This window comes from Gavialis gangeticus, unplaced genomic scaffold, assembly GCF_001723915.1.
Source record: "Gavialis gangeticus isolate Ggan-Ray unplaced genomic scaffold, GavGan_comp1, whole genome shotgun sequence".
Lineage (NCBI taxonomy): Eukaryota > Metazoa > Chordata > Crocodylia > Gavialidae > Gavialis > Gavialis gangeticus.
Window position 1 is genome coordinate 65,613,777 of NW_017728995.1, and position 20,094 is coordinate 65,633,870.

The 20,094-nt window shown below is 40.4% G+C and overlaps 1 protein-coding gene across 1 annotated transcript in view; it reads left to right on the forward strand.

Moving 5' to 3' along the window:
- Nucleotides 1-4,848: 4,848 nt before the first annotated feature.
- Nucleotides 4,849-20,094, forward strand: part of STAG1 (stromal antigen 1) — a 295,978-nt gene continuing 280,732 nt past the window's right edge. Inside the window, exons 1-2 of the mRNA XM_019503764.1 lie at nucleotides 4,849-5,004; nucleotides 13,331-13,433. Of these exons, the coding sequence (XP_019359309.1) occupies nucleotides 4,976-5,004; nucleotides 13,331-13,433 (132 nt within the window). The 5' untranslated portion in view covers nucleotides 4,849-4,975. The remainder of the gene's footprint in view (nucleotides 5,005-13,330; nucleotides 13,434-20,094) is intronic.

The following is a 20,094-nucleotide window of genomic DNA, read 5'->3' on the forward strand; positions in this document are numbered from 1 at the left end:
AACCCCCCCCCCCCCCAAATTTGAAAGGTAAATCCTTCTGGGACCATATAGTTAAAAGCAGGCTGAAAACGAGCTGAAACTAAATATTATGGAAAAACTAAACACAATTAGCCCGGAGGTATAAGAACACTGCAGATAGCTTCCCTGATCTTACTGCAACTATTTGAGCAGTAAGAGTGACAAAGTCTGAGCCCAAGTTAGCAGGGTATTAAAAAATAAAAGAGCAAGTCCTGTAGAGTGGGAGAAATTGCTTTAAACCTGCATTTTACAGATCTTATAGGTATAAATAATTGTAGATAAGATGATCGCCACTGCTGCAAACTGGTCCATGGGCCAGATTCAGCCCACAGCACATAGAATCAGTAGCAAGCAGCTCAGCCTGATGTGTCCCCTTCCCTGCCCTGCTTTGTGCCAGTGTTTCCCTCCTCAGCTTGCCCTGCTCTCTCCTTCTCCCTTTGCACAGGACAGGTGCTGCATGCTCTCTCTTCCCCCATGTTTCCTTCCATCTGACATTGGCAGCCATCTGTCTCCCTTTCCCCTCTCCTACTAGAGAGGAGTTTCATAGTTTTGTAGTTTCTAGGGTCAGAAGGGACCTGAGTAGACCATCTAGTCTGACCCCTTGCCATGGCAGGAAAGAGCACTGGGGTCAAACGACCCCAGCAAGGTGTACATCTAGCCTCCTTTTAAAGACCCCCAGGATAGGAGCCAGCACCACTTCGCTTGGAAGTTGGTGACAGATCCTAGCCGCCCTGACCGTGAAGTAGCGCCTCCTGATATCTAGCCTAAATCTACCCTCTGCCAGCTTGTGACAGTTATTCCTGGTCACTCCTGGCAGTGCTTGGGGGAGCAGGGACTTCCCCAGTTCCTGCTGACACCCCCTGACTAGTTTGTAATAGGCCACTAGATTCCCCCCTCAGCCTTCTCTTGTGGAGGCTGAACAGGTTCAGGTCCCTTAGCCTCTCCTCGTAGGGCCTGCCCTGCTGCCCCCTGATCATGCGAGTGGCCCTCCTTTGGACCCTCTCCATGCTGTCCACATCCCTCCTGAAGTGTGGCGCCCAGAACTGGACGCAGTACTCCAACTGCGGCCTGACCAGTGCCGCATATTGGGGGAGGATCACCTCCTTGGACCTGCTTGAGATGCATCTGTGGATGCATAACAAGGTACGGTTGGCCTTCCTGACTGCATCCCCACACTGCTGGCCTATGTTCACCCTGACTGCAGTGCAGGAGTGATGCAGCTGGGTTGCAAGCCCACCACTTTAAAAGGTTGAGCTCCATCAGTGTATAAATATAGAGTTATGACAGCTGTAAAAAATGTTCTACACCTGAAAAATGCATTTAATGACTAGTTGGCAGGCCCTGTTTCCAAACAGTTATAGCCTAATAACACATTTGTATTTCCAATGCCAAGGTCAACAGAGTCAAGTCAGGACTGTCTAAGCAGCCAGGGGCCTCGCAGGCCACAATTGAGCTGCAGGCTCTGTCCCTCCTCTGCTGCACCATGCACGTAAGTGCTTCTCCGTCCTCCCTACCCCTCCACACTACACCAAGCCATGTTGTAATGCAAGATACAAGTTGATGGACTTAATTTTACTTGAAAGACGTGCCAAGTGATACAGGGAAGAGCAAAGGTAGGAGTGGTGTGGCTTCCTGATAGGGTGCATGGTGTTTCAGACTTTCACAAGGATGAGGGCTAGGTAATCCAATTTATGATTCTGTAACAGGGTCATTTTTTTTCATCCAGTGTAGGATCTTGCCACTGCATTTGTTTCTGTACGCTGGTCAGCTCTTGTTCTTCTCTTGGGTGGGCCTCTTGCTCCAGGTCCTTCGGTCCTCAGCCCTTCGATGCGTCATGCCTCCTGTTTGATCAAGGTGTACCCTCACATAGCCATTTAAAGGCTTCACACTTAATGATTTGTAGTCCCTTCTTTTAACCTACTCCTGGGCTTAGCAGTCAGTTCACTTTGTGGATACTGGACAATTTAACTGGAAATTTCTCCCTTTTACTTGATTGTTTCAACACCCAAATATGCTCTGCTATGCAGGATATTTCATTCTAGAAATATCCTTCCTCAGGACTTCCCAGTTTCCTTTTTTTACCGCTTCCTCGATGACTCTTATCAAGGCTGCATGTCCCCAGCTCTCTCTTGGTTCTCCAGTTCCTTCCGAGCAGAAGAGCTCAGCCAGTCTCACTCCAGACCCTTTTTCTCTTTGTCGAGATTTCCCCATGTCTTTGTAGGTCAGTACCTCTTACTACTTGCTCAACGTGTTTCTAACATAGTATCCCTATGAATCTACTATGAAACTGCTTAGGCTCACTTTTGGAGGAAGCTTTGTCCAAGGTAGTCGTCATAGTCACCAGATACAGCTGTCTCTGAGCCTAACAGGTTGCTGGGGAAGCAGGGATGACCAGCAATGGCTGAGTCAAGGTCCATGTAAATGGTTGGCTTGCCCTATACAGTGATCCCTGAATATGTATCTGGTATTAAAAATTCCCTGAATATCTATCTGGCATTAAAAATTTGAAATGTTTACTAAAAAGTGAAATTGAGACCCAGAGTATCCTGATGGAATCAGGTATAGAAGGTGGCTGGATCTGATTTTTTGCATCCAGAGATTTCCCCCAAAAAATATTTAGCATATGCAAGGTAGCATGTTGTCATTGTATTTTTTTCTCTTCTGTTTTATTTTACTTTTTTATGTAAATGCTTTGACTTGCTTAGTCAAAAGTGTGTGAACTTTATTGGTAGGAAAGTTTTTAGGACACTTAAATAGATGTCCTTTCTTAATTTAGGATTAGATTAAATATCCTGCTTAAGTTAGGTATTAAATGCTAATGTTTTAAGATTGCCAGAGTGCATATTGTTAGTTTGTACCTACTTTATTCGCATTGTTTTTTGATAAGGTAGTCCTATACGGAAAGATTAGAGAATTTGCCTGATGCTATGCTGTCATTATTTGATTGAAGTTCTCTCAAGGAAGCAGAACAGTTTATTTTAAATTATGAGTCATTGATATGACAAGAGGAACTTGTGTTATTAATGAATGATTTTATTGCCAAGGCCAAAAAATATTTAGATTGCTTCTCACTTGCAAGTTAGATTGAAGAAAAGTTTTTAACCATAGCATGTATGTTCTAGATCTGGCACAAGCTGACTTCCCATTTTGTCACTGAATATTCTCCTTCTAGCTTCTCTAACCTGAAATAGGTAAAGACTTGTACACTAGTTCAGTTAGTCTTGCTAATCCAAAACACAGCCCAAGAAATTAAGGGAAAAAACCCTAAAGCTAAAAACTCCAATGCAAATAAAGTGTTTGTAGAAAAGTCAGTAGTGTTCTTTGCCACCCTGACATCTCCAGTGCCGTCCATAACACCCTGCAACACTGCAGAGCCTGCTGCTTTGTCCCATTTACACTTCTCTCTATGCAAAGGGGTTGGATATCTGCAGTGAAGGGTAAATGCAGCCAGCTGGCAGCTTTTGGGAGCAAAGACTTCCGGCCTGCAGCCACAGCCAGGTTTAGCTTATGCCAGCAAAAGGCCATTGGCCCCTGGTATAGAGAACAGTTAACCAGAAATCAGTTAACAGATTTCATCAACTATTCTCTTAACGAGATCATCTTGGCTTTTAGCAGATGCATCTTGGTGGCCGTAGCAAGACTTTTTCTTCTTCTTGGCCATAGGTGCCACCCTTTTCCTTTTGTCTTAGCCATAAGTGGAAGATTATCTTGGCTTTTTATTGAAATTAAACCCTGTCATGCTATTTCCATGTACTTAGCTATGAATAGAAAGTTTCTACATTAGGCCCAGTTTAGTTTAGTTCAGAGATACCAGAGAATAAATCTCTGATTGTTCTTGTGTAATAGATCAGTCATCGATATTCCCATTTTGAACCTGGCTATAGTATCTGCCTCTACAACCTCCTGTTGTACTGAGTTTCATATGTTAAACATGCACTGTAAAAATAAATAAATAAAAATATACTTTCACTTGTTTTAAACCTGTTTCCTAGTCATTTTGGCGGGTACCCCTTAGTTCTAGTGTTCTGGGACTTGAATGATAGTTCTCTATTCACATCTACATCCGTCTTGATTTTGTAGACCTCTGCCATAACCCTTCTTAGCATTTTTCTTTCTAAATGGAAGTCCTAGCTTTCTTAGTCTCTCTTGGTTTGGCAACTGTTCCATACCCATGATCATTTTGGTTGCCCTTCTCTGTACTTTTTCTAATTCTTCAGCACCCTTGGAGACTTCACTGTGCAGCCCCCTTGTCAAAAGCTTTTTAAAATATGCTGCTTACCTGTGGGATAGATGGGCAATGTCTGGTTTATCTGCAGGCTGCATCTTGCTGGTGGGCCTGATCTGGCCACATGGAGGGGAATGGGGTAGATTGGCCCTAATCCATCCATGTGCAGGGGAGGGCGGAGGGGGAGCAGGGAAAGACCAAAGGGGGAAGTGGGTGTAACTTTGCTCCAGCCCAGCCCAGCCATTCTGGGGTATGGCTCAACCCACATCTGGCTGAGGGGGAAAGCTGTTTTATTCATGTCTTCAGTTTTTAATTTCTAGTCATATGTGTACAAGTCTATATTAATAAGACTATGAACAGATCACAGTGCATATAAAGTATTATAAATGCCTTTTATATAATTTCATAAAAGAAATGTCATATTGCCTAGTATTGTGAAATGTTTGGAGCAGACCCAGTTGTAATCAAATATGTGCAAGAATATGATTAAGTTGTCATCAGACATTAATTCTTATTTCATATGATTAATAGCAAACTTAATACAAAGCCAATAGTGTTTGGTCTGTAATATACTGGACATTTGGGACCATGACTTACATGTTCCTTTCTTTTTATTCTGTAGACTGGACTTTAATATTCCTTTTGCGAAAATATTTACCAAGGAGTTGTATTGTAACAGCATCAGTAGAAGAAATTCTATGTAGTTCTAATACTTCAGAGGGTGCTACAAAAATGATTACTTCGGATTTGCCAGTGTTACAGTGAGTATAAATTTTTCCTTTTATATGTGAATCTTTTAGATGATGAAAGATGGCTTAAGAAGGTGTTATGATTGTATAGTAATGGTGCAAGACTGTGAGATGTGTGCTTCTCATGTGCCTGCTCCAGACTTGTGTCACTTGAAATAGTATTCTATTCTGTAAACATCCATGAAAATGCCCTCCATTCAACATTTGTTCCCTGGGTATATTCCTTTCTCTTTGCTGCAGTCAACAAAATATGTTTGCTACTTTTTATTGCTGCCAGCATTGAGGACTTAAGAAGAAAGTATGAGCTGGATCCTACTCCAGAAAATTGTTATTACAATTGCACATTCTCCTTTATAGCCAGGTCAACATGTCCTACAAGAGATCTTCAGCTTCTACTGCTGTGTAATAGGCTAGTTATGTGTATCCATGTGTGAGTGTAAGTGGTTTATGTAGACTAAATGAGGCAGCTCATTAATTACCCCACCTAGACAGTATGGAATATTACAGTGAATGGAGAGGCCCTTTAGAGAGAGGATCTAGGAAATATGATGGGTAAGCTGAAGGAAGGAATTTTAAGAGCACCCAAGTTTAGGTGGCAAGTTTGAATTCAGTTTTGTTGTTACATTATCTGTTAGTGAAACCAAATCCAAGAGTATTGGTGAATTCAAACTTTACATGATGCAGGTTTTGTACGAGAACAGATTTGGAAGGTTACCTGCTTGCATGCTGCTTGGAGGCAGCATCTGGATTTGACAGTCATTTACTTGAGAGAAAGCTGCAGCCCTAAAATTTTTTACTGTTCTTCTCTTCCTCTAATTTGCAGCAAGTCAGAAAAATCTTCTGCAAAGCAGAGCCATTGGTCTTAATTACATGGTATAAAATGTTAGATTTTTTTTGCTTTATTTCATGAGAATGAAAATATGAAAATAGAAGTACTCGTGTATATGATGGAAGCAAAACTCAGAACTTCATTCAGGTTGGAGGGTCATAGCATATCACTGGAAAATAGCAATTACTGGTATTAAAGAAAGAGAGGAAAGTAATAAAGGTACCTATAAACCTCCTAAGCTTAATAACGTGTAAGACCGTAATCATTTCTTCCTTTAAAAGTGGTTCAAAAGGCATGAAGGTAAATGGAAAGTGGGGTATTATGCAATGTGTTTTACTAGTGGAGTTTCTTAAGGATTGGTTTTGGGACAATCTCATAGCTGCTTATTCTGTATTCTTATAAATTACCTTGGCACAAGAAACAGGAATGCATTAATGAAATGCTCTGATGATAAAAAGTTGGAAGGGATCGTCAATAAAAGAGGAATTGGATATTGTACAGAAAGAACTGGATGACCTTGAGGACTATAATAGTGGAATGGGGTGAAAATTAGTAGTACAGAATTCGAGGACAGGCAGTTAGACTAAAACTAAGAATATCTGCTCTTGGTTGGGTATTCCCCAGTTGGAAAAAAATGAGGATGAGAGACTTGGGTAAACTGCGGTCACAGGATGGCTGAGAGCCACATCAGTTAAGATGTGGTTATGAAAAATGTAAAAACCATCCCAGTGGTCATCAGTCAAGGTATTTCCAGTAAAGTTAGGGAAGTATTGATTCTGTTGTGCAGGGTATTGGTGAGATCTCTCCTGGAGTACCTTGTGTACAATTCCAGTCCTTCATGTGCAAGAAGGATTTAACTCAGACTGGAGCAGATGGAGAGAATGGACTACTAGGATGACCAAGAAATGGAGAGCCTGTGTTAAAGGAATGTGAAAGTGTTTGGTTTACAAGTGAAGTCTGAGAGTGGATCTGACTAATCTGTAGAGATAGATCAGGGAGATAAACTATTCAAGCTAAATTGCAGTGCTGACACAAAAATAAGTGAATATAAACATGGAAGGAAAAAACTAGACTTGAAACTAGGTGTCTAAGAAGAGGAGTGAGCTTCTGAAACTGCCTCCTAATAGGTTTCTTAAGTGTCTGTGGGTTGCAGGACTCCCAATCGCACACTGTTGTGAGCCTCCCCACACCACACCAATGCCCCCAGTGTGCCGTGTAAGCCCCCCTTCCTTCACCCTGCACCTCCTAAGTCTCCGACATGTTGTGCAGACCCCCACCCATGTGGACTTACTGTGCCATGGAGGCATCTGGCATGTGCAGATATGCTGCACTATAGGACCCACCACCCTGTATCATGTCCCCCCCATCTTGCTGCCAAGCAGCAGGTATTTCCTGCTTCACTGCACTGCCCCAGCACAAACAGTGGGCTGTCTCCGGACCCCTTGGGCCACAGCCAGTAGAAGCTGGAAACAGGGGGAGCCTAGGGACTCTGGTGGCAGCAGCAAAAATCAACGGGAGTGACACCCAGATGTAGAGCCTGAGAGGCACAGTTTAATTCCTTGGGAGCCCCATGCAGTCTGTGGGTCACCAGTTGGACAGCCCTGCCTTGAAGTATCAGTCTTGCTATCCATGCTTGCTTGCTTACTTATATCCTGAGGATCAGTCTGGAGGAACCTGCTCTAGAGCCTGTGCAGATCCTAGGGTGAGTCTTATTTCTCTTTGAGGTAGCCATCATGATGATGATCACCACACTGCACTTCTTAATGCTTCAAGGGCACATTTTGTCTGGTGCCTTCTCAGAAGGCTGAGCCTGATGGTAAGATATACTGCATTTACCTCGCCTCATTGAACACTGCTTCTCCATCTTCCCTGGGATGAGGATGAGGAAGGTTTAGTTTATATAAACCAAAAAAAAAGTTTATCAGCCTCTTGAAGGCTCAAATCAAGCATAGCCTATGTTTACCTTGCAAGAGAAACACCATGACCACGGATGTGGTCTTCCTAGCTGCACCGGTGAAGACCGCTGGCCTGGCACGGGGTTAGTACCTGCCAAGGTAATGTATAGTAAATCTCCCACTTAGCTGCTGGAGTGGGAAGGTCTTGGCTTTAAGCTCACTTTATGGAAATGAGACTCCTCCTTGGCTTGCCCCTGGGCTTTACGGCTGAGGGCAAGAAAACTTGGGAGCATCCGAACCCCAAACTTGGGCCTGCCAAAGGTTTTGGAAACATCTGAAGCCCCAGATGGGGTGGAGGATGTTTGTCGGTAGTAGGGCCACTTATGGTGCTGCACTGACTCTTGGATTTGGAATTTGTTTTGGCTTATTTGGCTTGGAATATGGAAAATTGAATTAAACAAACAAACTCTCAGACGCGTGCACACACACACACGCATACACTTCCACACACACTCCCACTTCCCTGGGAAGATCTGTTGGGTCTAGCTTCTTAAGTTTTTTCTTTTTATTAAAGAGTTTGCTCTGTCACAGGGAAGTATTGGGTGCATATTTAAAACAGGGGCAGGGCTAGCCCCTAGTCTTCCTTCATGAAGGGGGAAATAGGGGAAAGTGTCAGTATTTAAGGTAACAGAGAAAGAAGACTGTACATTTGACATGGGAGGGGAGGAACACATTGGAGTACGGAGGGGGAATCTTGGACTGAGTGGAGCAGGAGTGGGCCAGGCTTTCCAGCGCGGAGGACAGCTCTCCTGCTTCTATAGAAGCTCTGTGGCTTGGAAAGAAACTCCCAAGCTCTCAGATGCTGTCAAAGTTTTACTGAGGCTGCTCCTATCAAGGAGATCAGGCTACCCTTCACCACCTCCCCCCACTACATCAGAAGAATGCTTTGCTTATAAATAGGAGAAAATTCAACTTCTTCTGTGACCACCATTCTAGCATTTCGATCTCAGTATTGGCTAACACACTACCTAGCACTCTCCAGAACTAAAAGCATGAGTTTCAGCAGTGTAAGCTGAACAGAGCTGTATGGATTCTCACTCCTTAGGGATTTAGATATGAGAGTTACATGTAACTCTTATTTCCCAATGTGTTATTTGGGCTTTATGTCTCGGGGACTGTGGCCATAAGGAAAGCTAGGAGTTTGTTACAGCAATCGCAGAACATATAGAAATCACAAACCTGAATAAACAACATGAAAATTTGCAAATGACTAAAATGAAGTCCATTTTTCGTTTCCTCTGGAATACACACCATGTCACGTGCTGATATCAAATCAAATCAGTTGGTCTCTCCATAAGGTTATCACTTTGCTGTTTTAAGTATGAAGCAAGCATGAATATATGTAGCAGTGAAGTTCAGCCAGTGAGATATGTAGTTCACCAGGGGAAACGGGAGAGTGCTCTTGAGGTGAAAAGGAGGCACAAATGATTATAGCAAGTGTGAATAAAGTAGGAAGTGCAAATGCTAAGTAGAGGAGTGTGAAGTATCCAATGATATTTCATGTTAGTGGTAGCTTGATGTTTTATACAGTGGGTAATGTGGATTTTAAGCAGAAAGCATGCAGTGGCAGCCTTTTTAAGAGTTCATAAATAGTAGATCCAAGTGGCCAAATCTGCAGTATGAAAGACAAGTACAGAAAATGGTCATGGGCTATCATCTGTGAAAACAGAAGAACAAATGCATCATAGAACAGAAGATTACTGACTTGCATAGCCTTTTGGCAATGTTAATGTTCCACTTCATGGCCTTGAGATCCTTACTATTAAAAGCTCTTTGCAAAGCTCTTCAAAACAAAAAACATTGATGTCATACCTTGTTCAGATCAACTGAGAAAAAATATGTTTACCAAAGCTTTTTACAAGTTGTAAATGATCTGAAAGAAGAGTTGAAAGATTGTCTTGGAATTAGTCTTGGTGCAGATGAGACAACAGATGCTGCAGACCACTTGATGCTAAATACTGTAGCAGTGCCATGTTGTTCTTTTGCAGATACTTCACATCCTCTGTGCGGCACGTGGCAGATCAGGAAGAAGACAGGCAGCACAGTGGCATATTGGGCAGAAAGCAAAGCATCATTTCAGGCAGTGAAACTTGGGAAGGGTGCAGGGCTCATTTGTAGCACGCCTTCCGAGAAATATTGGCTCCTACTGCTGTAGGCAAAGGGGAGAGTATCTGCAATTCCACCTTCACCAGTAATCGTAAGGTGGAACACCATTTTTAAGACGTCTGTCTTTATGTCAATGGAATTTTTTAAAGAAGTGTGTGTAATGCTAACTGTAGTTCAGCAGTTGAAAATGTGGTCTGTTTTTGCGGATTATCAGAAATTATCAGTCATGGAAACATTTGCTCCAAGATAATGTCAAAAAAGCAGAAATTGGGAGTGCCCAAAGTGGTAAATGTTTGGGCCAGCTTTGCTAGCTGGACTCATTCTGAAGTCAAACAGCTGAATGCTTGTTATTCAAGAAAACCCTTTCTGAAAGCAGTCATCAAACTGAAGTCTACATGGAAGGTGCCTTAAAGTTTTTATTAGCCTGCTGCCAGATTTTTTAGGGAGTGCTGCATTTCTAATCTCAAACAAACAAACATCTCAAACTTGCGTTAATAAAGGTTTCTAATGGAATTCCAACGTTTGAAGATGATGCATTGGAAAAAGTCCAGTTTGGTGCCTGCTCTAGTTCAGTTTCTAATATAAAGTGCTTCAACATTGTTGACGTTTAGTTTGGCTTAGAGTTTCCTTTCCAATGGTAGTTGTTTCTTTTGAGAAGTTCATCACTGTCCAGTAACACTACTGCCCAAGAGAGGCACGAAAGCAAGGATGATAACCTCAGTATATGCAGCATGCTTCAGAATCAAGGAAAATGAATTGCAAATGCTAGCCACCTTTTCCTGTTAGTTTAATTGATTTAACAGCTAAACTTTTCAGTAGTCCGTGGCTTGAATGGTTCATCTTAGTATTGCTGGTGTTAAAAAGCAACACTTTATTAGCTCTTATGGATGATGGTGCTATGAAAACAGCAAAAATCACTTTCCTTTTTGTAAACATTGGAACTTTTTTATTCCCTGCACATCTGTTATGGAACTTACCAAAAAATACTGCAACAAAACTGTAACCTTATTGAGGAATCCTTTGATCTGTCAGGACTATAGGATCTTTCAGGATGAGGAAAGGTTGTGTAGAGCTTACGAGCTCTAGAGGCCTGCTGTGGCAAAAGTACAAAGAGCCTCCTAATGACCTCCACTCCTGTATCCCATGTTCTGTTATTCTCTAACACCTGGTGTTTTTCGTCTTCCATAGAGAAAGCCTGGCTTTAGTACTTTTGGAAGCAATAGCAGATGGTAGGCAAGCTTTCAAGTGTTACCCCCTTTTCCATCTGAAAAAGCTGTAGAAAAGTGGTGGCTGTCTTGACGTCAACTTGGGTCTTTAGTCTTTGGCTGCTTACAGATGTAAAAAACACCCCCCAAAATGGTGCTTTACTTTAAACTCAGCATGCCCCTGTTCCAAGCCCAGCACATGCCCAGAACAGGCATCACGTTAGTTGGATCCTGCTTGCCTAACATCTATCTAGATTGGGCGCTTTCGCGGGGCTTTTTTGGTACTCTTATCTGATAGCTGATTTGAATCAGCTTTAGATGAGAGCCAAGAAGCCCCACTGAAATGCCTGATCTATACAGATGCTGCAGAGCAAGGTTGAAACATGCTGCTGCTTCCAATAAAGTGCTTTTTTTGTGTGGAGGGGTTCCCCACATCTGTCATCAGCCTTTATTAGTTACAAGGTGTGAGGTATCTACCCTTGAATAAGGTTTAGATGCATCAATAACCAATATCAGTGTTATAGGCATTCGTATCAACTCTATCATATTTGCTCTGCTGTTGCAAACTGATTTGATTCCATTCAGTGTTAAGTAAGCTAGTTTTGTTAATCATTTATTTCTGAATGTTTCTTCCTGCAAGTAAGTGCTTTTATTAATCTGAAAATAAAGATTAAAATTTTAATGTGTGTTTTCATAACAACAAAAGTAAGATGCTTAAAAATCTGAATACAGTGACTTTTTCTTAAGTGTCCTTTAAAGTCAAACATTTAGATTTATAATTCCTATTATTGATTTACAAATATAATCAGGAGATAATAGAAATGGAAGATTACAAAGGTCATACTAAAGATAAAATAGTAGCACAATCTTAACTGTGATGCAGTAATGCTTATGGAGCTGTAAATAATTAAATGTTAGCTTTACTTTACTGCTAGTACTTCCATATGAATTTATATAGCATTTCTGATAAAAGCCACTTTTGGGAAGATCTGTGGGCCTGGCTATGAAGGAGGATAGTAACATTTATTGGTTGAAATTTTCTCTTTCCTATGTGCCAGATCCATAGATCTAATCCATGCTTACTTGAATTGAAGCATAATCGTAGCAAAATGAGCCTGGTTTTTTTGTCCCTCTCACAAGATTTACAGATTACACTGGATTTACAATAACGTGATTAAAAACAGGGCTTAATAACTCTGAAAGATGGATCTGGTGCTCTGCCACAATTAATTGGTGATCCACAGAGATCTTAAGTTAGTTTGATCATTCAAGTTGAAGTTAAAATAATTCAGTTCACATCAGCTTGGGAAATAGTTTCACTTGTGGGCTCTTCAGGGGCAAAACCTAGTGCCCCAGAAGATCACTGACAGGTCTGGTTTCTCCAAGCAGCAGCCCCCTGATTGAAGAACCATAGTAGGATCTGTGGACCTGGCTTCTAGAAGAAAGGAGATCTTAAGGTAACATTTTTTTCTATTTAAAGTGTGGTCCTACTCTGAAAAGTGACTGGAAAAAATGGCACTGTGGGTTTCCACATTTATAGTCTCTTCATAACTTTCAGACCAAACTTACTCATTGTACGCATGAACAGTCTTCCCTAGCTGCCAGAATCACAAACTTGATTTGGAATAAGAATGTCATAGTGAGTTCTTTCCTGCTTCCTCATCATCACCAGTATTAATGTTTCTGCAAGGTTAATCCTGCTGTTAATTGTATGTGTGCAATATCATTATCATCAAGTACAGCTGAGAATAGAGTTGGGCCTTAGTTTGGATTTACTTAACTGTTTTAAAGATGTATGAGCTAGACTAGAATCCAGGTAATTTTTCCATAGCTGTACTGGGTCTCAAGGCTAACACGAGTAAAAAGTAGTTAAAATCTTTATTTTTTTCACTAAAGTTATAATCCAGAATATATACATGCAGTAGATCTGATAAGAAGGTGCTGTTTACTGCAGTCAATTTTCAAAGTAGAACTTCACTTTAAAAGAATGAGTTAATTAAATGTCTTCATGTCTGAGAGCTTATAATGTAAATTCCTTGGTTTCTAACTCAATAAATCTTACATAACTTAGCATTTCTCCAAAGGTAGCAATGTTTAATTGATTAATTTGCAGAGTAAATGTGACCTAAGGCTTTTAAAGGCTGATTTATTCTGTTCTGGGTTAGAACTAAATATTAATCAGAGAGTCAATTATAGGTTGTTAGTTTCAAATAATTTTAATTTAACTAGTATTTTTTCCCTAGGGATTCTACAAATGAAACTACTGCGCATTCAGATGCTGGCAGTGAGCTTGAAGAAACAGAAGTCAAAGGAAAAAGAAAAAGGGGCCGTCCTGGCAGGCCTCCAGTATGTGTTATTTAGTTTTGTTTTGTTGTGCATCTCTTTAAAATTGATTGCAGACTATTCTTTTGTCTGATCATCTTAGTGATAATAGTGAACATAAATAGGTTTACAATGAGCATATGTCAAACTTCATGAAGGCTTGTAGTACAGAATACATGCATCAGATCAATATACAAGAATTGCTTGCTGAAGTATTAGAAATAATATCTAATTTAAAAGATAAAATGGTAATACCCATTAATGTTGTATCCTTTGCTATTTGCATTCACTCATCTTAAATTATTCCACTATTTTTTACATTATAGTATTCTTCTAGGCAAGGGAGCAGTCTTATTAATCCTAACAACTTTCTCCTTTTAAAAGTTTTAATGGAGAGTTTATTAAAGAGTTGTGACACAACACTTGAGCCATCTTTTAGTGGTTGCTAATTTCTTCATGTAATCTAGAGATTATCCTCATAGTTTTAAAATAATGTTGAATTCTTCCATCAGTAGAGGTGTTAATGTAAGTTTAAGGAAATGGGATATCTTCTGTCTTGCATATGGATAAAGAGCTTTTCTTTTTTAATATGATAGCCTCAGCTTTTGGTATCTGTGGTTATAGGATTTACTAAGAGGAGATTATTTTTTAAGTGCCTTTGTACAATGCCATTTCACGAATGGAAATAATAGAGGGAACTCTCAGAAATTCTACAGTATTTAGTTAAAAAAGCTATTTTGTTGTTGTTTATTTAAACAAACAAAAAAGTACCCTGTTTATGGGTATATCCATAGGCAGACGCACACAATTGTAGAAACGGTATTTTGTCAAGAGGCTTGTTTTTGGTAGTTCTCCAGAGTTAGCACGTGTATTACTGTTACCATGGCTGAATTCCGTGAAGTGGAATAAGGTCATTTTGGGGGAGAATTTTACATTAGTTTTTGTAGGCATTCTTTTAATAAGTTTGGTTAGTTCTCATTTTCTCTCCCAGATCAGCTCAGCTCAGCTAGTGAACCTTCATGGAACATGTCATATTGCTTGTTTCTTCAAAATTTTGAGCTAATATAAGGACGTTATTTACTGTTGTAAAGTCCTTTATGCACATTTTTTTTCTTTCTTTGGGAATCATTTAAGATATCTTTGACTGAGATTTGAAAATAACCAACCAATATATTTCTGAACAGCGGTAAGAATTTTTTGCAATTTTAGGAAGAAATTTAAGGTAAATATTTAACTCTATAAATGATAATCCAAAATACATATACACAGTTCAGCCAGTTTAAAGTTACTTTTGGAAACTTTCGAATTTCTGGACACTAGTACCAATGTCAAATTTTACAGGGGCTTTAGGTGACAACTACTGTGGATAAAATTGTTAAATGTTTCCATGGTCATATTTTTCCAAAGCCTTCCTTCAGTTGGGGCTGATCTTTATGTTAGGTGTCAGTATGAAGGCTAATTATTTTTAATTCCAGTTTGAGCAGAATCCCTTCATTGTTTAAAGTCTGTGAAGGTATAGAAAGCTTTCAGAGTTGTTTTATTTTATGCTGTTTTATTCTGAGTGTTTTATTTCAGGACAGTAGTGCTGACTGTCTCAATATTCATTCGTGAATATTCCACAGATAAGCTTCATGTACAAAACATACTTGCTGTTTTGAAATGCTTGGTTTGGGAAGAATAGTTGCAACAGCATGACAGCCAACCCAAGTCCCTATGGAGCAGGAAAACAAAATTTTTTTTTTCTGTGTAAAATGTTAGTCCTAAATGTACTGTTTACGACCATATATAATCTTGTAGTTAACAGTATGTTCTTTAGGAAGTGTCCTACTGATCTGATGTTCAGAGCAACTTTTTCAGAATCTATTATGAGAGAATTTATATTGCTCTGCTCATGGATCCTGGGGACCCTCTCTTGCATCCAGAAATTACTTAGTAGAGAGACTTTCTTCCCTTCTTCCTCCCATGTAAGCTTTCTGTTTTGTCTTACTATCAGGCTTATATCACTTTTCATTCTGCATTTTTCACGGCTGTCTCTGAAAGTCTCTTTGCTGCAGGACTTTTTTTCTTCTTCCCATAATTAAAAGGAAAAAACAAAACAAAAAGAAAATCCCATCTCTTCAGAAAGTTTTTAAAGAAAAAACAAGAACAACCAGTCAGAAATCTCTGTACCAGAGAACTTTTTCTTCCAGTACTTCTAGCTCTTCAGAGGGCTGCTCTCTATAGCTGTCTTCCTGGTTGACGAAGCATGCAAAGCAGAAAAGACCATTTTGAACACAAAGCCAGTTTGCTTGCCCACTACGTTGTGAGATTTGTTTTACAACTTAATGCCAGAAGGAGCAAATGTGTTGAGCAATGCCTTTTCATGCATCTCCTCCAAATGCATGATGTCCCCCCACCCCGATAGCCATTTTAAGGGCATTTTCTTTTGCTGTCTACCCCCCTGAGTTGTTGATCACATTTGAGATAATAATACTTGAACAACTCTGACTGAGAAGATGAGCTAGACAGCTGCTTTCCAACAGTACCCTCTAAATTGGAAAAAGTCCCGTCTCAAATCGACCAAAGTAAATCTCTGTCTTTCAGAGAGCTCATTCCATTTAGTTCTCCACCGCTCTCAACTCCTTTAGGGTTATACCACAAATAAGGGAGTCAGCAGCAAAAAGCAAACAAACCATAGGCCTGATTCATTTTTCTCAGAGAAGACTGTGCACAATCTGTTCACGAAAACAATTAAATTAATGGTTATGCAAATCAGAGGTGTCCGGAAGTCTGTGTTCACTGCTGGTCACTGGTATTCAGGAAGTATACTACTGAATTAGGTGGGGTCAGAAAAAAGGTATCAAGAAAGACTGAGGGGAGTATGGAAAGTCCCTGTTCCAGCAAAAGACTGAAAATGTTGGGTTGTTTGCCTTATAAGGAGGACCAATAAGAAGGGATGTGATTAAAAATAATGAAAGTGGATGGGGACCATTCCCCTGTCCTTGAACAAAGAAGCAAGAAATTCAGTAAAACTGAAAGGAGGTAAATTCAGAAATGAGTGCAAAGGAATACTTTTCCTTAATTACTGGGCACATCGAGGCAGTTCAGTATAGCAATTCCCATATTAGTGAACTATGACTAAAGAAGCCAAATAATCTTAATTGATTAAAGTCTCCCATGGGGGAGATTACCTGCATGAGAGAGATGCAATATACCAAGATGGATATCCAGTAAGCATTCATCTTTGTTTATTCAGGCCACGAAAGACTATCATTTAAATGAAGTGAAAGAAGGAAAGCATTCATCTGTCCCTGTCCCCCACACCGAACCCAAAAGACCTGAAAAAATAGCAGGCCTAGTATGATCCTAGTATACAGATGACAGTGTCATCAACATAGCATCCTGAAGAAGGAAGAGGTTAACACAGGATCTTTGATCCAATCTTATGAGTGATTTTTTTTTTTTTTTTTTTTATCCTTCATCCCCCACCAATATTGGTTACAGACCTGAAAGGAACAGATTCCAGAACTGTCACAACATGGTTCTGAATCTCCTCAATGGGACTAAGATATAGCGTGGCCTTTGTGATTATGACGTATGCAACCCTTTTTCTACCTGCTTCTCAATTTTACATGAAAGACGGAAAGAAAGGAATTCAAAACTAATAAAATAGCCTTTCATAAATGAATAGATTTTATGACCATAATGAAACTTGCTAGTCTGACCTAATTAATTGCAGATCATTCTTCCCAGTGTTTACTGTGCCAAATCTAATTATCTGTTGTTGACCTGCTGTACATCTCTTGGAAAGACATTTGGTCTACATTTACAAACTCTCGCTTAAAAAATTGCACTGTATTTCCAGTGCTTTTCCAACTTCCATTTTTTTTCACTGAATTTTGTTATTTTTTTATTTTGCTAGATTATTATCCTTAACCATAATAATTTGCATTTACTGTTTTTTTTTGCTAAACTAAATATTGAACTCCTTATGACTTGCATTTAAGGCATGTATTTCAGAACGTTAATAATTAACTGATTACACATATAGGCCAAATTCAACTCCCCCTTCAGGTGGCTAAGTGCTAATTATGCATTTATGTGTAGATGTGCAGATTTTAGATTCTCCTGCACTGCAGCTTGCTTTGTTCTTTTGAATATGCCCGGAAGAGATCCTTGAAAGCTGTTTATACCATGTTGCAATTCCTGTTCTGCCAGAGAGGCTTGTAATTCCTCTTAAGTCTCAGAGAAAAATCATTAGTGGCAACTCTGGAGGGAGGAAGAGAGGAGTCAGGAGAAAGAGGGCTGCCTTGCCTTTTAGCCCAATAGTGTAGTAATACTTATTCCTAGGATATAAGATTGGGTACCTGAGCTGCTACCCCTATGCTATTTCTACATTTTGTATTAAGTAGTCATTGGATTAAACAGTTAAACACCAGTGCAGGCAGGGCCAGAACCCAGAGCACTCTCCTTTTCAGGACAGTACCCATCTCAGGCTCTTCCTGCTTGCTGTCCTCCATTTGCTCCTTTTTGCTCATCTCCTGGCTGTCCGGTGGGCCACCTTCCATTAGCGGCCCTGCCTTAGCCCAGCCTGGAGTTTTGTTGTCAACCCCCACAGAGTGATGGTGCCTATAACCTGGGTCTCCCACTCCCTGGACGAGTGCCCTAACCATTAGGCCATTGGACAAAAAATATGGAAAGGGTCCTGTTCTTCTCTCTTCCTACCATCCCCCCTCACAGTTGCCAGTCATGGTTTTTCTCAGGCTAATCTTTTAAGGATTTAGATGGAGTTACACATCTTTCAAAGTGGATTGCAACCATATATAGGATCTAAAATATGTATATGGCCCTAAATGCTACTTGTACCTCTACTATTTAGAGAACATAGGATGCTAGGAAAGTAGAACTGGAAGGGACCATATGAGGTCATCTAGTCCAGCTTGCCTGTTCAAGGCAGGATCATCTCTGAATAAACTGTCCCAGCTAAATATCTATCTAATGTGCTCTTGAAAACTTCCAGGGATGGAGATTTTACAGCTTCTCTAGTTAGTCTGTTATACTGTTTAACTAACCTAGCAGTCAAAAAGTTTGTCCTAATCTAATCTCTAACCAGAACTTCTCCTGCTGCAGTTTGAGCCCATTTCTCCCTAGTTCTGTCCCGTGGAGATAAGTCCATCTCCACCCTCTTTATTTATAATCCCCCTTCAGGTATTTGAAGGCAGTTATCAACTTCCCCCATAATCTTCTCTTCTCCAAACTAAATAATAACAGGTCTTTTAGCCTTTTCTCATAAATCTTGCTTCCCAGGCCTTTCGCTGTGCTCTTTTCAATCTGAATACATCCGTTTTGAAGTGTGGACCCCAAAACTGGACACAGCACTGCAGGTGAGGCCCCACCAGTGCTGAACGGAGCGGAAAGATCACTTGCCTTTATTAGCAAGTGACAGTCAGTCCTGTTAATACAAACCAGTATCTTACTGACTTTTTGCAACAAGAGTGCACCATTGGCTCATACTCGGCTTCTAGTCCCCTGTAAACCCCAGGCTCTGTTCTGCAATAGTGCAGCCTAACCAACCATTCTCCAGTCTGTATTTGTGCATGCAATTATTCCATCCCAAGTGCAGGACTTTGCACTTATCCTTGTTGAATTTCATTTGGTTGATTCTGGACCATTTCTCCAGTATACCCAGCACATTTTGGATCCTAGCCTTGCCCTTCAGAGTGTGCAACTCCATTTAACTTGGTGTCATCTGAAAATCTGCTAGTTGTGCACTCTGTTCCAACATCCAAATCATTAATGAAGATGTTGAACAGGACTGGATCCAGAACAGGCCCCTGAGGAACTCTACATGATATCTTCTCCCAGGTAGACATTTAAGCCACTGATGACAGCTCATTGAGCACAATGATACAACCTGTTTTGTCCACCCTGCAGTACCTTCATTTGGTCTGTACTTCCTTAGCTTGTTGATGAGAATGTTGAGGCAGGTAGTGTCAGAGGCCTTGTGGAAGTTGAATTATATAACATCCAACACTCTTTTGCCCCCACATCTTCCCGCCGCCTCCCCATCCACAGAGCCTTACACCTTATCAGAGAAGGAAATCAGATTGGTCAGGCGTCACTTGCTCTTGGTGAATCCATGCTTGCTGTACCTGATCACCTTGTTTTTCTCTAGGTGCTTTGAAATGAATTTCTTGAGAACTTTCTCCATGTTCTTTCTAGGTATCAGTCAGGCTGACTGGTCTGTAATTTTTGGATATTTCATTTTCCCATTGTTAAAGATTGGCACTGTATTTACCCTTTTTTTCACTCATCCTGGACCTCAGCCAACCTCCACAAGTTTTCAGAGGATAGATAATGGCTCTGAAATTACCCCTGCCAATTCCTTCCCTACCCTCGGGTACATGCCATCCAGCCTTGCTGACTTGAAAGCATCTAGCTTCCTTAAGTAATCCCTAACCTATTCTGCAATTACTGCTGCCTTCTCTATCATTGCATCCAGTTGCACTTATCTTCTAGTAGCTGCCCTATTTGTGAAGACTTGCATTAAAAATGATGTTAAATACTCCAGCCTTCTCTGCATCATCTGTACCTAGATTGTTTTCTACATTCCTTAAAGGATAAACATTCCTTAAAGGATCTATGCTTTCTTTGGTCTTCCTCTTATTCTTGACATACTTGTAGAGTTACTTTTTATTGCTTTTTT